A 24,234-nucleotide genomic window follows, 5' to 3' on the forward strand; every position below is an offset into this window, starting at 1 on the left:
AAATCTGATTTTACCCTAAAATATTTGATATTTTCCTGTTATTAGGAAACTTATTCACCCACCCATGCCTGTACCCACTCACTGATTTATCTACTGTGGTCATACTCATTAACTCCTAGGCAAAATCAGTGTAAAAACATTCGATGCCACTTACAAATGGAATGGGTATTGCTAAAAGGACTACAAAACAGTGTTAAGATTTCAGACTCCCCTAGTTGTAAGACAAAAAATAGTATGTAAACACTTGAGAAAAAAAGACAGTCATTTGAAATAGGAAAACCCGAACACTTTGCCCACTCTGTTTAGAAACAAAAGTAACAGGCTGCTAAAGAACTCAGAGATGCACACAATTATGATTTTATTTGTTAAGTTACAATAGCCAAAAGAGCTTTACAAAAGGCAAAATAAACTACACATCCATTTTAGAAAAGTCCTTTTTATTTCTTTAAATCAGAGGCCCCCTCTAGCGTTTGAAAGCAGTCACAGGCAACACACAATGCAATTGAAAGTAAACAGTCACAGCATTTTACCGCAGACCTTCCAAAACATAAGGCTTGCTTCTGTTCCATTCAAGTGGCACAAAAATCAATGAGAGAAAAATAGCTAACCATAATTAATATTGCAAATTCCTGCTATGATTCAGATTCATTATCCTCTCATTCAGTAATTTCTTTATTATTTACTGCTGGGTTATTTTTTACTAGATTAATACTCTGTTAATAAGGAAAAAATATATAATAAATATAGGGACTTTAATTTCCCTAATAAGAAATATACCTCATTTGAAATGACCGAAAATTAATGTTACCATATATCCTACTCTGCTTTGATGGAAGTTATTGGTAACTTCCTAAAGTATATACTTAATTTTAACTTTATTATATTTGGAAATCAGAACTTTTTAAAGTACATATATTTTGAAATTCAACCTAATCTGTGACTTTGCTAAAACTTTTTCAGTACTCTGTAAAAGGAGGTGGGAAGTGTTGCTTTGAGGACAAATGTTGGCTCTGAAGAATATGATATAAAGGAACTCTTAAGAGTTTTTATAGACATGGCACTGCATAAATCCAATGAGTGAATCTCGTGCGCTTTTGAAAAAGATTGATTGAAATTAGCGGGAGTAAAAAATAGTTGATTTTCACTCTATTTCTTCAGCTAATGTCTTTATGTGTCTGTTTCCATATTCTATTACAGAGGGTTTAAGCTGACAGCTAGTATTACTATAACTGGAAAATAAAAAGAAATCTCTAATTTTAACAAAAGAAAACAATGCAAACTTGAGGAAGAAACCAACAGAGAAAACTATATTAAGCTAATACTTCATGTTCTTAAAAGTTATAAATACACTGAAAATTTGAAAATTCAATAGCTCTTGAAACAAATTTAATCTGTATTAACTTTATTTAAATAAATGACCAATCTGTCACCCAACATGTCATGTGGCTTCTCTGCACTGATCTTGCTTTGTTTTCAAACTTGTCACTTGCAAATATTATAAGAAAAAAAGGCCATCTAAAATGAGTTAAACTGGTTACAATTGGTCTCAACTTTTAAGAATTTACATTCAAATGGAATAGGACGCAGTGTTTTTAAAGTGCAAGATATACTCTTTTGGCTCAACATGAAACATTATAGAACTGGAAATTACCGCAGTCATTTCTCCTACAACAAACTTAGTTAAAAGCTGTTTTGAAAGTTAGTTAGCCATCAGATTATAAACTATGAAAAACACTGAAAAGTCATTTAAAATGAGTATATAAATGCAAATTACAAATAAAACCAGTGTGGGAGAGGTAGCATAAAGTAAATAAGATCAAATAAATACTATACAATAACATACAAAATTTTGCTTATAAAAAATTGAAAATACCATTTTAAAACATCCATTTTCCTCACTTTTGAGGGTTTTACAAAGAAATTAAAATTTAGACTTAGAGTCTCTGTAAAGCTTTTCCAAATGTTATTAATTACTGGCATTGCTTTTTGCCAAAATCTCTCTGATCTGTCGGTCGAGTTCACTTATTATTCGATCCTCGTGATTATACACACCCGTTCTCATCAAAGTATCCCTTTCTTCTATCAGGCGAGTCAAATAATCATCCAAACCTTCTTCCAATACACTGCCATGGGGGCCATCCTTTTTTCCACTTGCAATCTCTGTGGAATCCTGGTATTGTTTTTGCTCTTGTTGCCTTAACCTGAGAAGTCAAGAACAAATGCCATTGTAGCAACTGTGTTGGTTTTCTTAATGTCACTATTTAAAAACAAAATGATTCAATGGTAAGACAAGGTTTTAGTAATATTTTCAGGAAGAAAACAAACCAAAAAAAAACCAGTGTTCCACTTGGCTAGTCAGAGTCTGCACATTTATAAAAGGCAACTTTAGAAACAATACTTGTTTTTCTAATTACAAAATACATGAAAACTAGATATTTTGGAGCTGTGACAAAATACATGAAAACTAGATATTTTGGAGCTGTGTAAAGAAGAAAATAAAAATCATCTGTAATGTGATCCCAATTTGAGTAATATTTTTCTGTATTTTCAAGTTTAAAAAATGCATATATGTACTTAAAATATGTATTTTTTGAAAAACTTGATACTACATATGCAATTCTGTATACTACTTTTCTCATTTATATAGAGATTTTTTAATATCATTAAATGTTCCTCTAAATTGTTTTATAATATTCCATCATTTGGGGTATCATCATTTAGTCATCCTTTATTATTGATCTTTAGGTTGCTCCTAAACCTTTGTTGTTGTTTTGAACATATTTTTAAAAATTCATTCAACAAACATTTATTTGTGCCAAACACGTTTTGGGGATACTGCAGTGAACCAAGAAAAAAATTCCCTACTATTATGGAGTTGAGTTGTATCTCTATTTGTAGAAAGTGAAATTCTATACATATGCGTAGTTCAAAGGGCATATGCATGTTAAGGTTTTGTATGGATATCTTCAAGTTATGTTTGTTATAATCTCATTTGGGGATAAGAAAAGGAGAGTAGATGCTGACCTGCGATTTGGGTATTTCCAATAGAATACTGTTGATCAAACTGTCTTGAAACTGGAGCAGTAATAATAATACTTAGTATATTTTGTTTGTTTGAGACAAGGTCTCACTCTGTCGCCCAGGCTGGAGTGCAGTGGTGTGATCACAACTCACTGCAGCCTCAACCTCCTGGGCTCAATGGATCTGCCCACCTCAGCCTCTCGAGTAGCTGGGACTATAGGCCATGCCACCACACCCGGCTAAATTTTGTGTATATATATATTGTTTTTAGAGACGACATTTCATTATGTTTTCCAGGCTGGTCTCAAACTCCCTCACTCTCTTAACCACTTCTTGGATGGCATGATATATTGCCCCTTACTGTCCTGGTCACATGCCATTGGAAGCTCTCTAGGTAGCTGATTTCCCTTAAAGTGTGTTGCACAGTGGTAAGAACACCCCAGAGGTGATTTATCAGTACTGAATACTGAACACTACTTCTATGAATGTCCCTAACTGCACTGACTCTTCGGTAGCCAAATCACACCATTATTAGTGGCCACGTAAGTTCTCCTAGGCTTCTTCACATGAACTGTTTTATATCTTATCTATCACTTGAGTGATTTTTCTTATAGCTTATACAGAGGACTCTGCTTTTGTCTCTAATATATTTAATCTTGTTGGTTTCAGTTCTCTCAGAATCCTAATTTATTAAGACATTAGTAAGATTCAATTGTATATGATCTACAAATTTGATAGGCAACATGGATATCTTTAACCCACCAAAACAGTGTTTAGCAAACAGCAGGAGCTAAATATATATTTGCTAAACTAGAACCAAGAAAGTGCTATATTTTGGAAGGCAAGGATATTATAATTCATTAATTTGTAATATCTTCCAAGTCTACAACATGGTAGATACCAAATAAATATTTCCTGAATAAATGAGAATAAAAGTACCACAGATTGAATCCTGTTAAGCACGGTCCTTAAAGCTGACCTTTTACAACTGGTATTTCTTCAATTATCTTTTAAATATAGTTATTTAATTCAGCTAGGAACCCACTTAATATAGTGACCACATTTTTCTCCACTTCATACATGGAGATATAATAAGATACTGTTTTAAATGTAATGTGTAGGCTCTGAACTGTGTCCCTGTCAAATTCAGATGTTGAACCCTTAACCTCTAATGTGATGGTATTTGGAAATGGACCTTTGGGAGACAATCAGGTTTAGATGAGGTCATGAGGGTGAACTCTCATCATGGGATTAGTGCTCTCCTAAGAAGAGACACCAGAGAGAGGACACAGTGAGAAGGTGGCTCTCTAAAACCAACCACACTGGCACCGTGATCTTTGACTTCTAGCCTCTAGTACTGTGAGAAAATAAACTTCTGTTTAATCTACCCAGTCTGTGGTACTTTTTTTTAACCAGTCCAAGTTAACTAAAACTGCACTTTGCTCAAAGAAAAATATACTAGACCCTTGATAAACTAAGCTAAGAAGTCTTCCTCCAAAACCACCCTCCAAAAAGACTAGAATTCATTTTTATGCTGCTTCCTAGTGATTACTTTTCTAACATGAAACACTTGAAGTTGTGATTCAGATGAACGCAGCACTACAGAGAAGCCCAGTGTAGCACAGTAGTTAAAATGCAATCTCTGGAATCGGATTTGAACTCTGGCTCCATGATTTACTAGCTACATGATCTTGAATAATGTTTAAGCTCTGTCTTTAATCTTCAATCTCTTCATCTTGAAAATGGTGAAAATATCTTCCTCACAAAGTAGCTTTGAAGATTTAAAAAAAAAGGGCCGGGCAATATAAGACATTTAAAACAGCTCCTGGCACAAAGTAAAAGCTCATTAAGAGCTATTGTTACAGATATTAATAATATAACTAAATTTGAAATTTCTTATACTTTATATAAGTGAAGACTCAGTTTAAAAGTAGCAATAATCCTGATATCATCACACAAAAATAAATTTTAAAGTAGTAATGCTATAAATGGAAACACAAGAGCTGAATGGACTTGCCATAGCTGTATTCACAGAAAAAAAAAAGTTTAATAGTCTTTGGCATAGACTTTTTTTCTTTCTTTTTAGATTTGACACAAGGTCTCACTCTGTCACTCAGGCTGGAGTGCAGTGTGGCATGATCACAGCTCACTGCAGCCTGGAACTCCTGGGCTCAAACGATCCTCCCACCATCCTCTCAAAGTGCTAGGATTACAGGCATGCGCCACAGTACCCAGCTGGCATAGATTTTCTATTGTATATGTCTGCTACATTTTATATATTTTTATATATGATCTACTTTATCCTTGGGAGACCTCAAGTTGTACCTTCCCTGAACCAAACTTTGGTTTTTGAAAGAAACACTTTTAGTTATTATACCTGTTCAATTCATTTCTTATATCCAACAATTCTTGTCGCTCGGTTTTTACTGTATCTTTTTCCTCAGCGGCAAGGTAACGTAGTCTCATCTGTTCCAATTCTTCCTGCTGTTTTTTAAGACGAGCCATTTGACTTTCTTGCTCCCTCTTGAAAGAAACAAAGAAACAAGTCATATCCTTAATATTAGGAACAAATATTTTATATGACTTTGACTTGTGATTATAATCCTATTTGACAACACCCATGATATAGCCACACACTGCCAATTCTTTTTTTTTTTAACAGAGACTCACTGTGTTGCCCAGGCTGGAGTGCACTGGCTAGTCACAGGAGCAACGAAGCACACTACAGCCACAGACTACGAGGTTCAAGCAATCCTCCTGCTTCGGCCTCTGGGCCCAAGTAGGAGTATCTGGGCCCAAGGTGTGTGCCCACCCTTGCACTGCTAATTTTATGAGTTATATATTAACCAGAAATACCCAGCTAGGTTTTCTGTAAACACTCTATTCTCTTTTACTATAAGTCATAATCCTTCAATCAGTGATTGATATTAGCTGACTATCACAGGACAACGGAAGTTGAAGGCAAGAAAGAGGGTGCTATCAATACAATGAACTGTCAATACAATGAACAGCCAAAAGGCTAGTGGTAAGAGCAGCATCTGAGAAAAACATTATACAAAGATGTACCTAGAAAAATTCAATAACTGTCCCTATACAAATCACTAATTCCACTCCTACTTCAGTAAATATGCCTTTCCACTCTGTTCTCCAGACTCATACAAAAACCTATGCACATATATTCTTAAACAAAAATGAAAACAAACAATACATTCTAGTTTGCATTTTTAAAAAAGTTTAACAATTCTTCAGGTCAATAGATAAAGTCTTTTAAAATAAATGAGTAACATTCCACATAATGGATATTCCATGACTTATTCAACCACTTTCTCAATAACAGACACTTTTGCTACTACAAACAATGCTGTAATAGGACACCTTGCCATCTATCACACAGTTAGCTCAGGAATCCTTACGTCATTTTCTTTTGTTTAGGACAGAATCCCAAAGTGGGAGAGCTGAGTCAATAGGTTTTTGTTAACTATTTTTTTAAAGTATTTATTGAATTGTAACAAACAGAAAACTGCCAAATGACAAGGTACATTTTGATATACTTTCACAAAGTAGACCACTCACATACCCACCATCCAGATCAGACTGCCAGAATCCCAGAAGTCTGTGTCTCCTCCCAGTCACTAACCATTCACCTTTTCCCAACAATAACTACTACCCTAATTTTAAAAACAAAAATAAGTTTTGAACTTAACACAGAATCTATACAGTATGTATTTGTGTCAGGGTTCTTTCATTTAACATTGTTTTTGAGACTCATTGTTCTCTGTAGTTAATCATTTACATTATTATACAGCATTCCATTGAATGAATATACAATTTATTCATTCCACTGCTGAAGGACATTGGGCAGTTTCCAGTTTTGAATTATAAATAATGGTGATGTGAAGATTTTATACATGTCTTTTGGAACACATTTGTATGCATTCCTACTGGATATATACATAGGCTTCAAATTGCGTGGTCAGAGGATATAAGAATTACAACAGCATTAGTAAATAGAGGTTTTAGTATCCTTTATCTGAAATGCTTGGGGCCATAAGTGTTTTGATTTTGAAATATTTGCATATACATAATGAGATATCTTGGGGATGGGACCATCTAAACATGAAATTCATTTATGTTTCACATACACCTTGTATACACAGCCTGAAAGTAATTTTACATAACGTTTTACACAATGTTTTAAATAATTCTGTGTGAACTGTCACATAGGGTCAGGTGTAGATTTTTCCACTTGTGGTGTCCTGTCAGGGCTCAAAAAGTTCAGATTTTGAAGCATTTCCGATTAGGGATGTTCAACCTGTATTTCCAAACAGTTTGCAAAGTAGTCTTATCAATTCATACTTCCACTTGAGCATTCCAATGCTTTATATTCTTGCCAACACTTCATAATGTCATTTTTTTTCATTTTAGCCATTTGACAGGTTACATAGTAGTATCTCATTGTGATTTTTATCTTGCACTATTCAAAGACCAGTGAGGTTGAACACGTTTCAATAGTTTTAATGACATTTAGGTATCTTTGTTCATAAAGTTCCTATTTAAGCTTTTGGTACTTTACTTGGTTGTCCATCTTCTGTTATTGATGTTTATAAATACTGGATAAGCCCTTCATCAATTATATAAATTACAACTATTTCCCAGTAGTCTTCGGCCTGTCTTTTTACTCCATTAATGTTTTTTAATAAAGAGAAGTCCTTAATTTTAACATAGTTCAGATTTTTCTGTTTATTCCTTTTTGGTTAACCGTGCTCTTTCCTATTTAAGACATTTTTTTTGCCTGTCTCAATCTTGAAGATATTCTTTTATGTTACCCTTTTGAAGTTTCACTTTTTCCCCATGTAGAGCTCAAACTGACCTAGCAACATTTATTGAAAAATACCTCTTCTCTTGTTGCTTGGCAGTTATCACCTGTCACATATCACCTCTGTCCATATATGTATGTTTTTGTTTCTGGATGCTCTAAACTGATCTGTTTATCCTTACATTAACACTACACTGTTTTAATTACTGTAACTCTTGTAACAATGTCTTAATATACGATAGTTCTTCTACATTTGCCTATTCTTCAAAATGATTTTAGCTATTCTTGGCTCTTATATTTTCATATAAATTTCCATTTCTAAGGCTAAAAAAAACCTGCTGAGATTTTATGATGATTATATTGAATCCACAGAACAATTTGGCCAAAACCAGTGTCTTTAAAATACTGATTTTTCAATCAATGGAATGGTTTATCTAATTATGTAGGTCTTTTGATAATAGTTTATAGTTCTCTATATGCCAAGACTAACATATTTCTTTGATTATATTTTAGATGCTACTGTAAATGGTAGAGCTTTACAATTTTCACTTCCTAATTGCCTCTAGTAGACAAATAACATTGATTTTTACACACTGACTTTGTTTCCAGCAAACTTGCTAAACTCACTTATTCCTAATAGGTCAATGTAGATACTTTTTAGCTTTCTAAATACATCTGTGTTATCTGCAAATAAGGGTACTTTTATTTTTTCCTTTCCAAATGATACAGTATTTCTTTTTCTTGCCCTATTACACTGGCTAGAACACCTCTAATACAATGTTAAAAAGAAACGGTAATAGAGGGAAGGTTTCTCTCATTTCTGATCTCAGAAGAAAGTTCCATTATTTTAAGAATGTTTTTTGTAGGCTTTATGTAAAAACTCTTTATTAGATTAACAAATTTCCTGTCTAGTCTTAGTTTGTTAATGAATATGACTTTTTCTGCAGCTATTGATATGATTTTTTTCTCCTTTAATCTTTGAATGTGGTAAATAACCAAGCTTGCATTTGTTTAGTAAATAAACTTCGTTGTGATGCTTACAAGTTTAATATCTTAAACTTGTATCTTTAATGTTTTAAAAGACTGGCCAATTAATTTTGTCCTTGTAAGCTTTTAGGATCAAGGTTATGCTAGTCTCATTAAAAAAAAAGTAAGAAGCATTTTTCACTTCCCATTTTCTAAAATCTTTGTGTAAGATTAGTGTTATTTCTTCCTAAAATGTTTACTAAAATTCAAATGTGAAGACATATGGGTCTGGAGCCTTCTTTGTGGGCAGGTTTTTTATTAGATTCAATTTCTCTAATAGCTATAAGACTATTTCTATTTTCTGTTTCTTGGTGTATCAGTTTTGGAAGTTCTTTTTTCAAATTCACATGAAATTGTTCATACTATCCTCTTATCTCTGTAAATGTCTTTGAGATCTGTAGTCTTGTCTCTTTTTTCAATTACTGATATGGGTAGTTACTGTCTATTCTTGTCCTTGAATACTTGCTAAGGCGGGGTTGGGGTCCTTTCAAAGACATGACTTTTGGCTTCATTGATTTTTCTTGTACATTTTCCCCCATTTCATTAATTTCTATTCATCTTATTTCCTTGCTCCCATTTTACTTTCTTCTTGTTCTACTGAGTTTTTGAAAGGAATATTTAGAGAGCAGATTTATTGTCTTATTTTCTAAACACAACTGTGGTTATACATTTCCCTCTAAGCACAGCTTTCACTAAATCCCACACTTTGATGTGTTTTATGTGCACTATTTTTCAGTTCAAAGTATTTTCTAATTTTACTGTGGTCTCCAGTTTACCATGGGTTACGAGAAGTATACTACTTAATATTCACTCATTTGGGGACATTTCTTATTATCTTTTTATTTCTAGCTAAATATCACTGTGGTCAGAGAACATATTCTAAATTACAATCTTCTGGAATGTGTTGAGAATTGTAGTTTAATCCAACATATAAGCAACTTCGCTAAATGTTCCATGTGCACTAGAAAATAGTGTATATTCTGGACTTTTTTGATGAAGTGTTCTAGAATATACCAATGGTTAGTTGTGTTGCCCAAATCTTCTACATTATTACTTATTTTCAGTCTGTTTGCACCATCAGTTCTCAGGAGAGTTATGGTAAAATCTTCTATCATTATAGATTTACCTATTTCTCTTTTTAGCTCTATTAATTTTTTTAATCTAATTTGTTGCTGTGTTACCAGGTACAAATGTAGAACTGTTGTCATCTTCCAGGTGGATTAACCCCCTTTTATAACTATGAAAACTCCCTTTACCTACAGTAAAATGCCTCTCGCCCTATAAGTCTGGTTTGCCTAATATTAAGTATCGCTAGACCAGCTTTCTCTTACTTAGTATTATTGTAGTATATATTTTCCTTCTGTTAGAATTCAACCATCCTATGTTTTTTTAAAAATAGATTTTTATTATACTTTAAGTTCTAGGGTACATGTGCACAACATGCAAGTTTGTTATATATGTATACATGTGCCATGTTGGTGTGCTGCACCCATTAACTCGTCATTTAGCATTAGGTATATCTCCTAATGCTATCCCTCCCCACTCCCCCCACCCCACAACAGTCCCCAAAGTGTGATGTTCCCCTTCCTGTGTCCATGTGTTCTCATTGTTCAATTCCCACCTATGAGTGAGAACATGCGGTGTTTGGTTTTTTGTCCTTGCAATAGTTTGCTGAGAATGATGGTTTCCAGTTTCATCCATGTCCCTACAAAGGACATGAACTCATCATTTTTTATGGCTGCATAGTATTCCATGGTGTATATGTGCCATATTTTCTTAATCCAGTCTATCATTGTTGGACATTTGGGTTGGTTCCAAGTCTTTGCTATTGTGAATAGTGCCACAGTAAACATACGTGTGCATATGTCTTTATAGCAGCATGATTTATAATCCTTTGGGTATATACCCAGTAAGGGGATGGCTGGGTCAAATGGTATTTCTAGTTCCAGATCCCTGAGGAATCACCACACTGACTTCCACAATGGATGAACTAGTTTACAGTCCCACCAACAGTGTAAAAGTGTTCCTATTTCTCCATATCCTCTCCAGCACTTGTTGTTTCCTGACTTTTTAATGATCGCCATTCTAACTGGTGTGAGATAGTATCTCATTGTGGCTTTGATTTGCATTTCTCTGATGGCCAGTGATGATGAGCATTTTTTCATGTGTTTTTTGACTGCATAAATGTCTTCTTTTGGGAAGTGTCTGTTCATATCCTTCGCCCACTTTTTGATGGGGTTGTTTTTTTCTTGTAAATTTCTTTGAGTTCATTGTAGATTCTGGATATTAGCCCTTTGTCAGATGAGTAGGTTGCAAAAATTTTCTCCCATTCTGTAGGTTGCCTGTTCACTCTGATGGTAGTTTATTTTGCTGTGCAGAAGCTCTTTAATTAGATCCCATTTGTCAATTTTGGCTTTTGTTGCCATTGCTTTTGGTGTTTTAGACATGAAGTCCTTGCCCATGCCTATGTCCTGAATGGTATTGCCTAGGTTTTCTTCTAGGGTTTTTATGGTTTTAGGTCTAACATGTAAGTCTTTAATCCATCTTGAATTAATTTTTGTATAAGGTGTAAGGAAGGGATCCAGTTTCAGCTTTCTACATATGGCTTGCCAGTTTTCCCAGCACCATTTATTAAATAGGGAATCCTTTCCCCATTTCCTGTTTTTGTCAGCTTTGTCAAAGATCAGATAGTTGTAGATATGCGGCATTATTTCTGAGGGCTCTGTTCTGTTCCATTGGTCTATATCTCTGTTTTGGTACCAGTAGTACCATGCTGTTTTGGTTACTGTAGCCTTGTAGTATAGTTTGAAGTCAGGTAGCATGATGCCTCCAGCTTTGTTCTTTTGGCTTCGGATTGACTTGGCAATGCAGGCTCTTTTTTGGTTCCATATGAACTTTAAAGTAGTTTTTTCCAATTCTGTGAAGAAAGTCATTGGTAGCTTGATGGCGATGGCATTGAACATTCCATGCTCATGGGTAGGAAGAATCAATATCGTGAAAATGGCCATACTGCCCATCCTATGTTCTTATATTTAAGGTGTACCTCTTACAAAGCATATTGTTAGCTTTTTAAAATTCAGCTTTTAAATATCTGTCTTTAATGGGAGCATTTGGTCCATTTATATTTAAAGCATTTGGTGATATAGATTTAAATCTTTCCATCTTATGATTTTCTATTCATTCCATCTATTTTATGTTCCTTCTTCTCTCTCCTTTTAATCAAATAATTTGTCATTCAGTTTTCACCCTCAATCTTGTTACTAAATCATTTTTAACTCTTTTTTTAGAAATATGTATCCCTCACTTAACAGAACCTAATTAGGACCCTTACAACTTCAGATAATGCAACATACTTTAAACATTTCACTCTCTCTCTCTGTATTTTTGCACTATTTTTGTCATAAATTTTAATTCTATGTATATTTTAAAGTCAACAAATACTGTTATTGTTGTTTTCCTACAACCAGTATCCATTTACAGTTAGCCTGATATTTAATTTCCATTGTTCTTTACTTTTCTGCATTTCAAAGCTTTCATTTGGGATCATTCTTCTTCTGCCTGAAGAACCCAGGTATTTCTTTTGCTTCAGATTTGCCATGACAAATTCTGCCAATTTTTGTCAGTCTGAAGTCTTTCATTTGTAAATTTTAGTTCAGCAATTGTTTTCTTTAGTACTTTAGTGATGCTATTTTACTGTCTTACAAATTTCTTTATTTTTGTTAAAAAGTCACCTGTCAGTCTTATCATTGCTCCTTTGAAGGCAATGTATCTGTCCACCCCTGCCCGCAACAGCTTTTAAGGTTTTTCTTTGCTTTTTGTCAATTTTGCTGTGATGCATCTAGGTAGGCTTACTTTGTATTTATCCTGCTTGCAGTTCATAGATATTTTTGAATCTATGAACTGATATCTTTTTTACTTTTGGAAAATTCTTAGCCAGTATCTCTTTAAATATTGCTTTCTCCCCATTCTTTCTCCAATTACACATAAGATAGTCTCAAAATATACCACTTCTCTAATACATTTCTTCATCATATCACCTATTTTCTAGAGTATAATAATGGTAGTATTTCAAACTTCTTGTCTGATATTCCAAAATCTGAATTACACTTGTTGATTAATTTGTAATGAGCACAAGACATAAACAGGCACTCCACAGATGAAGAAATGTAAGTGGCGTGGCAAAACCCTGTCTTTACAAAAATTAGCCAGGCATGGTGACGTGCACCTGTAGTCCCAGATACTTGGGAGGCTGAGGTGGATGACCTGAGCCTAGGAGGTCGAGGCTGCAGTGAACTGTGAATACACCACTGCCCTCCAACTTGGGTGACAGACCTTGTTTGAAAAACAAACATAGGAAAAGATGCTCAAAGTTATTAGTAACTAGAGGACTGAAAATGTAAGTAAGTCCCAATGTGACACTACTTGGGGCCAACCAAACTGAAAAATTTAAGACATCTGACAATAGCCAATTGTTGGCAAAAATGTGAAGGACAAGAACAATTATATGCTACTACTGGGAATTATAAATTAGTATAACCACTTTAAAGATAATTATGTAATATTTAGTGAAGCTGAAGAAATGAATGTCCCCTAGTACCAGAAATCCTCTTTTTAGCTATAAATACTACTGAAACTCTTACAGGTACTAACACATTCAGTGTTCTCTTATCCTGGATAAAACTGTGCAATATTTATAGAGAATGACTCTATGTATATAAAGGTTCAAAACATACAAAACTAAGCAATGTTGTTTGCAAAAAGACTTTTAATATATCTTATGTTACAAAATTATGATGAAAAGCAAAGGAATAATAAATATCAAATTCAGGATAGTGGTTACCTCGGGAAAGAGAAGACACAGTTGAGAAAGGGACACAGAGGGCTTCCAAAGCATTCATCATAATGCTCTGTTTCTTAAACCAGGAGGCAGGTGGAAAGAGTAGAAGAACCTTCTTTGAAATGTATATTTCATTTTAAAGTTATTTAAAAAGAAAAACATATCTGGACAAAAATACACCAAACTGTCTTCTTTGGCTGAGGAGAGGATAAGATTGCTGGTGATCTGTAGTGTCTATGTTATATGGTGCTGCAAATTGGCTTTTTAAAAAATTTTTACAATGAGTAAATATGACTGCAAGCAGGAAATAAGTAATAAAAGTTGATTATTAGCTTTAGATTACTCTATACTTTAGATTACTCTATAAAATTAAGTTTTTGATAAAATTTAACATTTTCTAAAACATAAGAAAATCCTTTAAATGCTTTGAATTTTTAATCAAGTATAGGGCATTAATAATAATCACACACACAAGTTAGAGGTTAGTGAAAGAGGTCCTCTCCAGTGCCAGGTGCTCTGGGTTAAAGGCTCCTCAATCAAGTGAGTATAATCTTTATTTTGCCTTGGCTGCCTATAAATCCAGAAAGGAGATGTAAACATACATACACTAGACTAAACAGCGGCTAAAAAGTGGCCACTACTTACTCTCCCACTCACACATACCATGTAAGTCTGTGGGAAAAAACTTACAACTAAACTAAGGAACTCAAGTAAAGTTTTCTGAAAATAACCCAGAGCTGACAAGTCAGTAGGAGGGCCTGGATGGTTTCAAGACACAGTTTTTAACCAAGACTTGGACCTCCAACTGTTTTCTTAAACAAAGATTTACATCCCATCCTTGGCTAAATTACTTATAAATTAATCAAATTAATTACTCAGAGTGGATAAGCAGGAGGCTGGACAAGATAGTGCTGATGTCAGCCAATGAAGTCTGTGTTGTTTTAACTAAATATATCAGCTCAGTTTTAAACAGATCTACTGTGCACAAATATGGTAAGGGACCCACAATCCGTCCCAAAACATTAGTTCTCTTTCCTGTCCTGGGAACAAACATACCTACTCTGAATATATCTGACATAAAAATGTTAAATTGTCTACAACAAACTCATACTTCATAACAATGCTTCATTTATTTTTTAAAAAGTAGGTTTTATTCTGCTTAATGATATTCTAAGATGTCAAGAAACGTTTTTAAGTAAATATGCAAATATGTTGTTTAGAGCACAAGTAGGAAAGCAGACAACTTCACTTGAGTATTTGTAGACCAATGCAATTCAAGTATTTGTTTTGGTTTTAAAATATTTCTATAGTATATCTTGAAGAAGAAAAAAAGCAAACTAAATTACCTCTTACATGTCTAACAAGTAGAACTTTTAACTTTGTCCCATGATATCAAACTTAAGGGTATCACTTCCTCGTTTTCTAAATCAGGACTCATTTTATGTTATGCTTATTTATATTTTACAGCTGTTGCCTTCCCAGTTACCAAAGAACAAAAAAGCTTACCACTGGTACGGTTGTGAATCAAAAGAAAAGATTTTTTTCTAAATAATTAGAAGGTTATAAAATAATTAGGTTATATTTTTAATTCACAAATAGACTATCCTAGGTCACCTTTGAGTAATGGAAATCTCTGTTTAAACATTCTTCTGGCAATGGGCACCAAGCATTAGGTCTTATTTCCAAGCTTTACCAGCTGGGTTTTGTCATTAACATTTATTAACAATCTAAGATATGGCTTTCACCATCTAATCCGTACTACACAAATGTTTTGTATGGCCCTCCAGAGGGTTTTGATGTGACAAATTACTGGCAGAGATTACAGCCCCGTGGCTATTCACCAGAGGCAATGTAAAATTAACATGGTACTAATCCAATTTAAACAAGAAGTTGCACAAACAATCTTCTGAACAAAACCAGATAGACGATTCCAAAATTACATTCAAGCACAATAAATGTGTTTTTAATAAAAAGTTTAAGGAAAAGAAATTGAGTAATTTTCACACACATGAAATGTGCCTATTTGATGAAGTTATTAATTTTAATCTTACTAAAACAGTCAGGGGCAGAGCACAATTCACTATGATAATCCCAAGGTCTATTACTTTTCTTCTTAAAGTGTTGCATCTCAGTGTAGTCTGCAGAACATCAATGATTCCTAGTGACCTCAAAATGTGTTTACAGTGTTGCCTCTAAAGCAGAAAGTTTGTGGGATAAGGATTAAAATTGGTTTGCAATGAGCATCTCTGCACTCAAAGAACTTTTCTTTCATGGAGTATAAGTTTCAGAATTGAACCAGTAATTTAAAACTTTTTTTTTCCTTTTCTTTACAAAAGGTATCTGAATGTTTGTGATACTCTCCTTATTTGAATAAAATAGCTAAAATTACTTTGCAATGCTTTTTGGGCAAGAGGGTAGGAAATACACAAGAAGAAGGTTAAATAGAAAATGGATTAAATGGAAAAAAGATCCAGCAGATAACAAAAGTGTATGAGGATGCGTGTGTTAGGAAGGAGGGATTCTTGCAGTGGAGCCTTTCACACTGAATCTTCTTTTAAAGGAGACTACTTCAATACCCCAGTGTAAAACTAACCAAAAGTCAGGAATTTGGGGGATTCTATTCAGAACACTGTTTACTTATATTATTTTTTTGAAACTACCTCAAATGGTGAAAAACTGAAAGAATGTAATCTATAATATACACATATGAACATGACAAAGTAAAAAGTTCTTGCATACATACTTCTCACTAAAAAACATGTCAATTATAATGACATTGTTTCAATAATTAATGATTATTCAGTTCTCCATAGAAAATGCCCTAACCAATAGCTAACATTGTTCCCCTTTTCAGCTGATTTGGGTAATGGGTAATGACTGTTCACTGCTCAGCTTCTTCAATGGAAGCACTATTTTCCACTTCTTCCCCATCTACTCTCCATTTAAAAACTTGAAATGATTTCCTATCCAGTAGTGTTATTTGAATCATTTTCTCTTTGAGATATTTCTCCCTTAGCTTTGAGTGACAAATGTGGTGATAGCCCCCAGTGGTCCCTTTGTTTTTCTAATACTTGCTGACTTCATTTACATTTCTTACCACCCTGCTATATTCTAAGTATCAGTCCTTCTAGGTGAACAACTGCTATATCCATAGCATCCCATTGTGCAAGGTGCATAGCAGGCTCTCAATAAGCACTTGCTGAATGAATGAAAGAATGAACTAACTACAGATGTTTCTTCATCTCAATGTACTCACATTCCTTTATACTCAAACTTGGGAAGTTTACCTACTGACACTCTTGCACATCTGTACATTTAGCCCTTACATACTTTTTGCTTCTGTACAGTTTTCTACAGAACGTCTATCACTGCATAACAATATCTCCCAATTATGCACACTTAAGAATTCTGTCAGTCATTAAGAATTCTGTCAGTCACAAAGCCCTCTAGTATTTGTTCTGTTCATCAACATCGAAAGCTACTGTCCAATTAGGTCCCCACTGACTGAACGCACCACCACCACAGAACAGCTTTATGGCTCATCTCTTTTTAGCAAGTTACTTACCATTTACTAAGCGCATACTATGTATCAAACACTGTATTAAACACTTTAAAACCACTCATTTAATTCTCAGAATAACCTGTGGAAGAAAATTTCTCATTGTTCAAATGAAGAAACTAATCAGAGAAATTCCCAAAGTCAGAGAGGTAGAACCAAAATTCAACCTAGCTCTCTTGACTCCAGGGCCATGTTCTTAACTACTATTTATGCTGCTTCTGATGGAGTTTATATCTTGTTACCTTTAGCAGCCATTCTCTTCATATTTCCTTGGCCCCAATTCCACAGGGACTCCTCTCTTTTATACTACATGCACTTACATATCTTGGCATCATAACCATATATTAGCTGCTTCTCTCTCAAAATCACTTTAATTCTCATTACCAGACCTGGTCTCTCTTGTCAATGATGGCATTTTCCTTCTTAGGATATACCAACTCACGATGACCCCTACCTCAGTACTCTCGTCAGAGTGGCTAATTTTCTTCTCCTAGAAGTTATTTCATTCCTTGACTTCAATGGACTAAGACCATATCATAAAAGGGAAAGAGCCTGAGGCTGGATTCATCAAAAGCTTTCAATGCTGGGTCTATCACTTAGTACCTATGTGATCACATGCAACTTAACTTCTTTAAGTCTCAGTTTCTTCATCTGTTAGGTTCGTGCAAAAGTAACTGCGGTTTTTGCCGCTTTCACTTTTGCACCTACCTAATAAAATGGGAATATTACCTGCTATGTAGGGATCTTTGTCAGGATTAAATGATAAATTCTGAAGGGCTCAGTGTTACACCTAGCACAAAGTAAGCCTTCCAGACATGCTAATTGCTCTAACAGTATCATCATAATGATCTTCACATTTTCTCTAGTTGTTATTTCCTTCATTAGCTTTCTTTTCTCTTTCCTAAACATAAGAATTCCAAGTTCTAGCTGGCACAACTTTAAACACTACCTCTGCAAAGGACTCCTTTATGTCTATTTTTAAGCCCAATCATTCTCCCAACAACAGATCCATATTTCTAACTGGTAGCCGAATTTCATTCTGTAAAAATTAAAACATCCAAATTTGCAAATCCTATCTCCTTCCCACCCTCCAAACAGCTTTTTAGTAACTGTATTTCCAAAACTGGACCAGACACTGAAGCTTGAGCCCTTGGCATCATCTTTGACAAGAATCTTCTTGTTGCATTCCTACTGCTACTACTTAAGTTCCAGCCCTTATTACCAGAAATGACTTAGAAAACGGGCCCTCCTCTGTTTTATAAGAACAGCCTATGCTTTCCCACTTCATGCCTCTTTGCTATGATCATTCTGTTCATTATATTTACATTTCCCCCACTACTTTCCTAAATCACAACCAATTCCTCTATTAAAATCTTAAGTATCTATCTCCAGAGGTCTATCACAAATACCTCCTCTCCTATGACACCTTTCCAACTCCTATTAAATAGACATACTTTCTCCTCCTGAGTACTCTATATGGCCTGTGTCAAGGCTCTTACTATTAGGCAGTAAATTTTATATTTATAGTTGTTTCTTCCTTATTACTAAATTGCAAGCTCTGTGATGGAAAGGCCTATGTCTTGCATATATTTACACCTGGTATAATATTATTTTATACTTATTGTACATGTAAGACACTGCTTTCAATACAGGAGGCTCTTAGTACTACCCATAATGTCTATCCTTAGTCCTGTCAACATTTATATAATATAGTCACATGGTACATTATTTTATATTTACATATATATCTACCTGTCTTCATTTGTAATGCTTACAATCCCAACTCCTCTATCATTTATGTTAGGGTAAACTACCTACCCTAGTTTTTAATTCTCATGTAGACTGGTAGTACTCCATGAAAGTGGTAAGCATTTAGTATAATACCATAACGATGTTTAATAGTATTTGACAGTTATGGAGACATATTAAGAAAAATACAAACCTGAAAGACCCTATGTGTGAAATTTCATTCAGAATAAAACTGACACATTAAAGAAAAGTGAACTTAGAATAAACTAACCATTATTAATCTTTAAAAGATTTAGGTCAGTTAGGGTTAGATTCAAAATAAAAATCTTATTCATAATTTCTTCAAATGATTAAGATCAAATGTGTCCAAAATTAAGATTAATTTCTTCTGAAGCTAACAGCATTTGTTGATTGGTAGCAGGAAAAGAAAAAAATATAATAATTCAGAAAACTTCTATCAAAGTTTTTAAACACTTTAAAAATCATGCAAAGATTCCCAATAATTCCCTTTCTTGACTGAATTACTGTGTCTTAAGAATAACATTTAAAATATATTCTTAAACTTGAGAAAATGTTCAAGTTATCCTTAAATTTTGTCCTAAAAAGCACTCCCAGTGGAAAGTTTAATCCTAAGAAAGAAAAGAGTGGTTGTTTTATAAGTGAAAGTAAAACAAATTATTCCCAGTTTCTTCTGAGGAAAGGGATAGCTGGCAATTTTTTTTTAAAAGACATAATTGTTTCAGTTTCTAACTATAAAAAAGAAGGATCTTGCCTTTATAACATATTTTTATAAAAGCCTCTAATCTCAAAAAATAAAAATATTCAAATGCAGACATCAGAGCATAACAGATATTGCCAAACATACGAATTTGCGAAGAAACAAGGGAAAAAGATATAAAAAGAATAAGCTATAAACTACATACCTGTTTAAGTCTGGCAAGTTCTTTCAAAGCTCGTCCCCACTGCTGCTTGTAATGCAGTTTAGACTTAGTTGCAGATTCCAACTTTCTTTCAAGTTCAACCTAACAGTGATTAAAATCATATCAAGTGAAACACTATACCACTGTGTACAACCACTGAAAGATAATATATACAAAGAGTCTGGCTTAAGAAAAGAGTTTATACAGTGTAACATACGACATCATCTAAAACTGTTATATAATTTACTATAAATATTATGGCACATGAACATTTTCTTGTTTAAAATATAGTCTTATTTTTATTGCCTAACAGTCTATCCTAAAAAGAACTGAATTAGTCTTAACCTCCAGACAGTTACTATAAATGTATTTAAACATATATATTATATAAAGATCATAGAGTGAGAAATACATTCATTTTTTACAAAAAGCAGTTCTAACTGTTAACATTCCAATTTAGCTGTAACTCTAAATCTTAGAAGCCAAATTTTCTTTTTGGAGGCCTATCTTCATATGGAATTTTGTCTTATGAAGACAGCCAGTAGAGATGCTTTTATAACTATATTTTGGCAAAATCATGAAACTCTGAAAACACTGAAATGTTTTATCAGAAAGCAGTTTACTAAGAAAGAGTACAAAGTCAAAAATATTTTAAGAATGTTAACATAAAGCCAAGAGTAAGAAAAATAATGTTCCTTAATAACACACATTCTATTTTCTATTTTTCCTCAAATATATAAAGAAAAACACTAAAGTGATTCAATTAAAAAATATGATTATTTATACTTGCAGCAGGCAATCTGTTGTACATGAACTGAAGCCAACTTGGCTATGTTTTGGAATGTACTCAGTGTTTCAAACCAAGTACCAAACAAATTCATGTAGCCAACAGACAGTTTTACTATTAAGTGATAATGTAATAATCTGCTTGAATTACAGTAATACACTGTTACTCTGAACCGGTCTAATTTTTATATCAAGTCTAGTTTTTCCCATAAATATATGAAAATAAAATGAAAGGAAAAACAGATGGTCAAATTCCCTTCACAAAAGTGCAGAACATCTTCTGTAGTAATATATGACTACATGGAGTCAAGGTCTTTTCTGCTTTACAAATCCCTAGTGCTTGGATTTAAATGTGTTGACATTTCACAACTAGACTCAAGCATCTTAAGTTGAATAATACTGCTGAGATTATTGAAGATGATCTCTTCTACTTATGCCCCAAAGATGTATACCTACTACTTGGTAATTTAACAAGAGGCCATACCTCAGAAGAAAAGAAAAAAATATTTTTATCACTGTGGGATAAGAGGATAGTATTCAATTATACAAGCAATCATGTCCATGGGTCTTGGAGAGAAGGTCTAGTATACCAGACGAGCCCAAGAATGAGGGTTAGGCCAGAGATGAACCTAGAGGGATTACTTATACTCAATGCACCATCAGAAAAAATTGTGGATAGGTTATATCTGTTCTGCCATAATTATTAAAATAATTTGTATTTGCATAGTCACACTAACTTAAAACACATGTATAGTTATAGATATAATTTCTTTATTCTTAATACAATCCTGTAGCTAGTAAATCTGAGACACAAACCTCATTCTTCTAATTCATTCCTATCCCCAAATCAACGATTCCTAACTTATTTTTTTTAAGATATAGATGTCTCTGTGATTCTAAAGAAATATATGGACCCAATTCCCAGAAAAAATATACACAACTAAAATTTTGATATAATTTCAAGGCATTCAAAGACTTGGGTTCTTAAGAGCCCTTACTGTAAGTAGATTTAAACTTCTGGAAGCCTTTGTACTTATATTTTTCTTTAGGTTTTCTTGGTCATAACTGAGGTAATAGACCATAAGCCAAGTTATATACTCCTGAAAGAAAAACTCAGCTCAGGACCTACAGTCCATTCAGAGGCTAGGAAAACTCAAAGCATAGATTAAAATTCACTGGTTTCCAATCTCCCTATTTCTACTCTTGATACACCTACAATTCTAGTTCTTTACTAGAAGTATGGCATTGTCTTTGTCTCTTAATCTGCTATTCCCAGATCAATTCTGTCACAAGGAACTCTACATTTCTCTCTTGAAATATTTTCAAATTCTATTCCTTTATATTCCTACCGCTACTTCCTTAGCCCAGGTTCTTCTCAACTCATCTTGACTATGAGGTTCTTTTGTCTCTCCAGCCTCCCAGCCTCAAATCTATTCTATCTACTAATCTTGTAAAAACCACTATTAAATAAATCTATAGTAGCTACTATTTATCTACAGCATTAAACCTAAACTACTCCACCTAGGATTGAAAGCATTCCAAAATACAGTATCTGTCCTACCCGCTCAACCTGCTTTCCTCAACAGGAAACCTACTCCAACCAGGTTTGTGTCCCCTGTGCCTTCCCTACTCCTTGCCCAATTTACTTCCTGAGGCTGCCAATTCTTTTTCCTCTGCTTACCTAAATCTTAAGGCTCAGCTCAGACTCTACCTCTACCTCTACATGAAGCTGTCTTACAACTACTAGATTCCGAACGCCAAATGGTTTCTATCACATTCCTTGGTGTTTGATTATTCAAGGTCATTTACTGCTCTCTGAGTAATCTCCCAATTACTTTACGAACTCTTTAAGTGAAGTCTCAAAAGGAAGTCTCAAAGGGATAATGTACTTTTTCTCTTCCTGTCTTTGATTTTTCTCTTATCTTTCCCATTTGCCCCAAGTCAGGGGTGGCATATAGTAGATACTCACCAAATATTCTTACATAAATTTTAGCTTAATTAAAAATATTTATGTTCTTTCAATATATCTTCAGTCTTTTCAACCTATGTAGGCCCTACTAAATTACATGCCTTCAATATTTCATTTTTTAAAGTCCCAATTATTGAAGCTATATTTATATATATATGTATGTATGTATGTATATATATATCCCTAATCCAAAAATCCAAAATCCAAAGTGTTCCAAAATCCAATACCTTTTCAGCACTGACATGACACATAAGAAATGCATCTCAGACTTCAGATTTTCCGATCAGCGATGCTGAACAGGTAAATACAATGCAAACATCCCAAAATCCAAAAAATCTAAAATTGGATGCTGAACAGGTAAATACAATGCAAACATCCCAAAATCCAAAAAATCTAAAATTGGAAACACCTCTGATCCCAAGCATTTTGGATAAGGGATATGCAACCTGTAAAAAGAATCAACAATTACAGTTGCTAAAACTATATGTTTATGTTAACTTATTTTTAGACAATTTCAGTAAAAAAATGGGAATGTGCATATTACACTGAAAAGAATACGTAATGAGAAAAGAAACAAAACTCTCAATCAGACATCACCAGAGCTTACAAATTAAATCAGATACTTTTTTACTTGGGTCTTTCTTTTTGTGCATTTATCTCTTTGTCACTATTTTAAGAAATAAGATTCTGCCCTCTTCTGGCTCCAAAAAGACTTACAAAGAATTTTCAGAAGAGCTGAAAAGCCTCTTTTCACTAGGCACTTAAACATGCTGGATGAATGTATTAAGTCTAAAATAGAGGCAATTAAATTATGTACTTTTCTCTCTCAAGGCAAACTCACAGTACTGCTTATACTTTTAATATGTTTAGTGATTTCTATCCTTCCGATAAAAGCATAGTTGGAAGAAATTTTAAAAGTCATTTAAAATTTATTTTTATTGTGGATATTACCTAGTCAACCAGTCTATATTCAGGGATGAATAAGATAACACCTCTGTTACAATTTTGATTTCTGGTCTTTAAATTTCCCCAGGGTAAAATGGAAGTACTCTTAGACACCCACATAATAGATCTTGTGAGAATCCATGTGACATTATCCAATGAGTGCTTCAAATATTTCTGGTAGGCACTACAGAATTCATATTTATAAACGCAGAAATACTTTACTACTTGGTTTTATCAAAAGAGAAATGGGAACTGTCCAGCTGGATTCAAGTTCACTGGTAGAAAAATGAAGAAACTGACCAAATATGTAAGAAAAAGAATCAATTAAGACTTGCAATTAAAGCAATGTGGGGATAAGAGTACCCCAAGATAGCTTGGCAGTTAACACGCTACAGAAACATTTACTGAGTTCAGAAACACTACATGAAAAATATATTTCAGGGAGATGGCTGAGTTTAGTTTTGGACATTCTGGGATATCTTGAAGACTGACTTCCAAGGGTCCAGGAGATGGACACTATTTCCATAATATCGAAAGATTATTTGTCTTTTCCACTTTCATGCTTCTATAAATGTACACTGGAGTTTTCCAGAGGCTCCATGATGT

General features: G+C 33.8%; 1 protein-coding gene across 8 annotated transcripts in view; it reads right to left on the minus strand.

The window, feature by feature from the left end:
- Positions 1 to 341: 341 nt before the first annotated feature.
- The window catches only part of CEP120 (centrosomal protein 120), a 78,898-nt gene continuing 55,005 nt past the window's right edge, over positions 342 to 24,234 (minus strand). For 5 of the 8 annotated variants that reach the window (XM_063811483.1, XM_063811481.1, XM_063811482.1 and 2 more), the window contains 3 exons: positions 19,932 to 20,030; positions 5,399 to 5,544; positions 342 to 2,201 (listed from right to left, as the gene is read on the minus strand). In XM_063811483.1, the coding sequence (XP_063667553.1) occupies positions 1,967 to 2,201; positions 5,399 to 5,544; positions 19,932 to 20,030 (480 nt within the window). In that variant the 3' untranslated portion in view covers positions 342 to 1,966. Of the gene's footprint in view, positions 2,202 to 5,398; positions 5,545 to 13,611; positions 15,893 to 19,931; positions 20,031 to 24,234 lie in introns of those variants that run through there. The other 3 variants (XM_063811486.1, XM_063811485.1, XM_063811484.1) reach the window with 1 other exon arrangement.

This window comes from Pan troglodytes, chromosome 4, assembly GCF_028858775.2.
Source record: "Pan troglodytes isolate AG18354 chromosome 4, NHGRI_mPanTro3-v2.0_pri, whole genome shotgun sequence".
NCBI classification, from domain to species: domain Eukaryota; kingdom Metazoa; phylum Chordata; class Mammalia; order Primates; family Hominidae; genus Pan; species Pan troglodytes.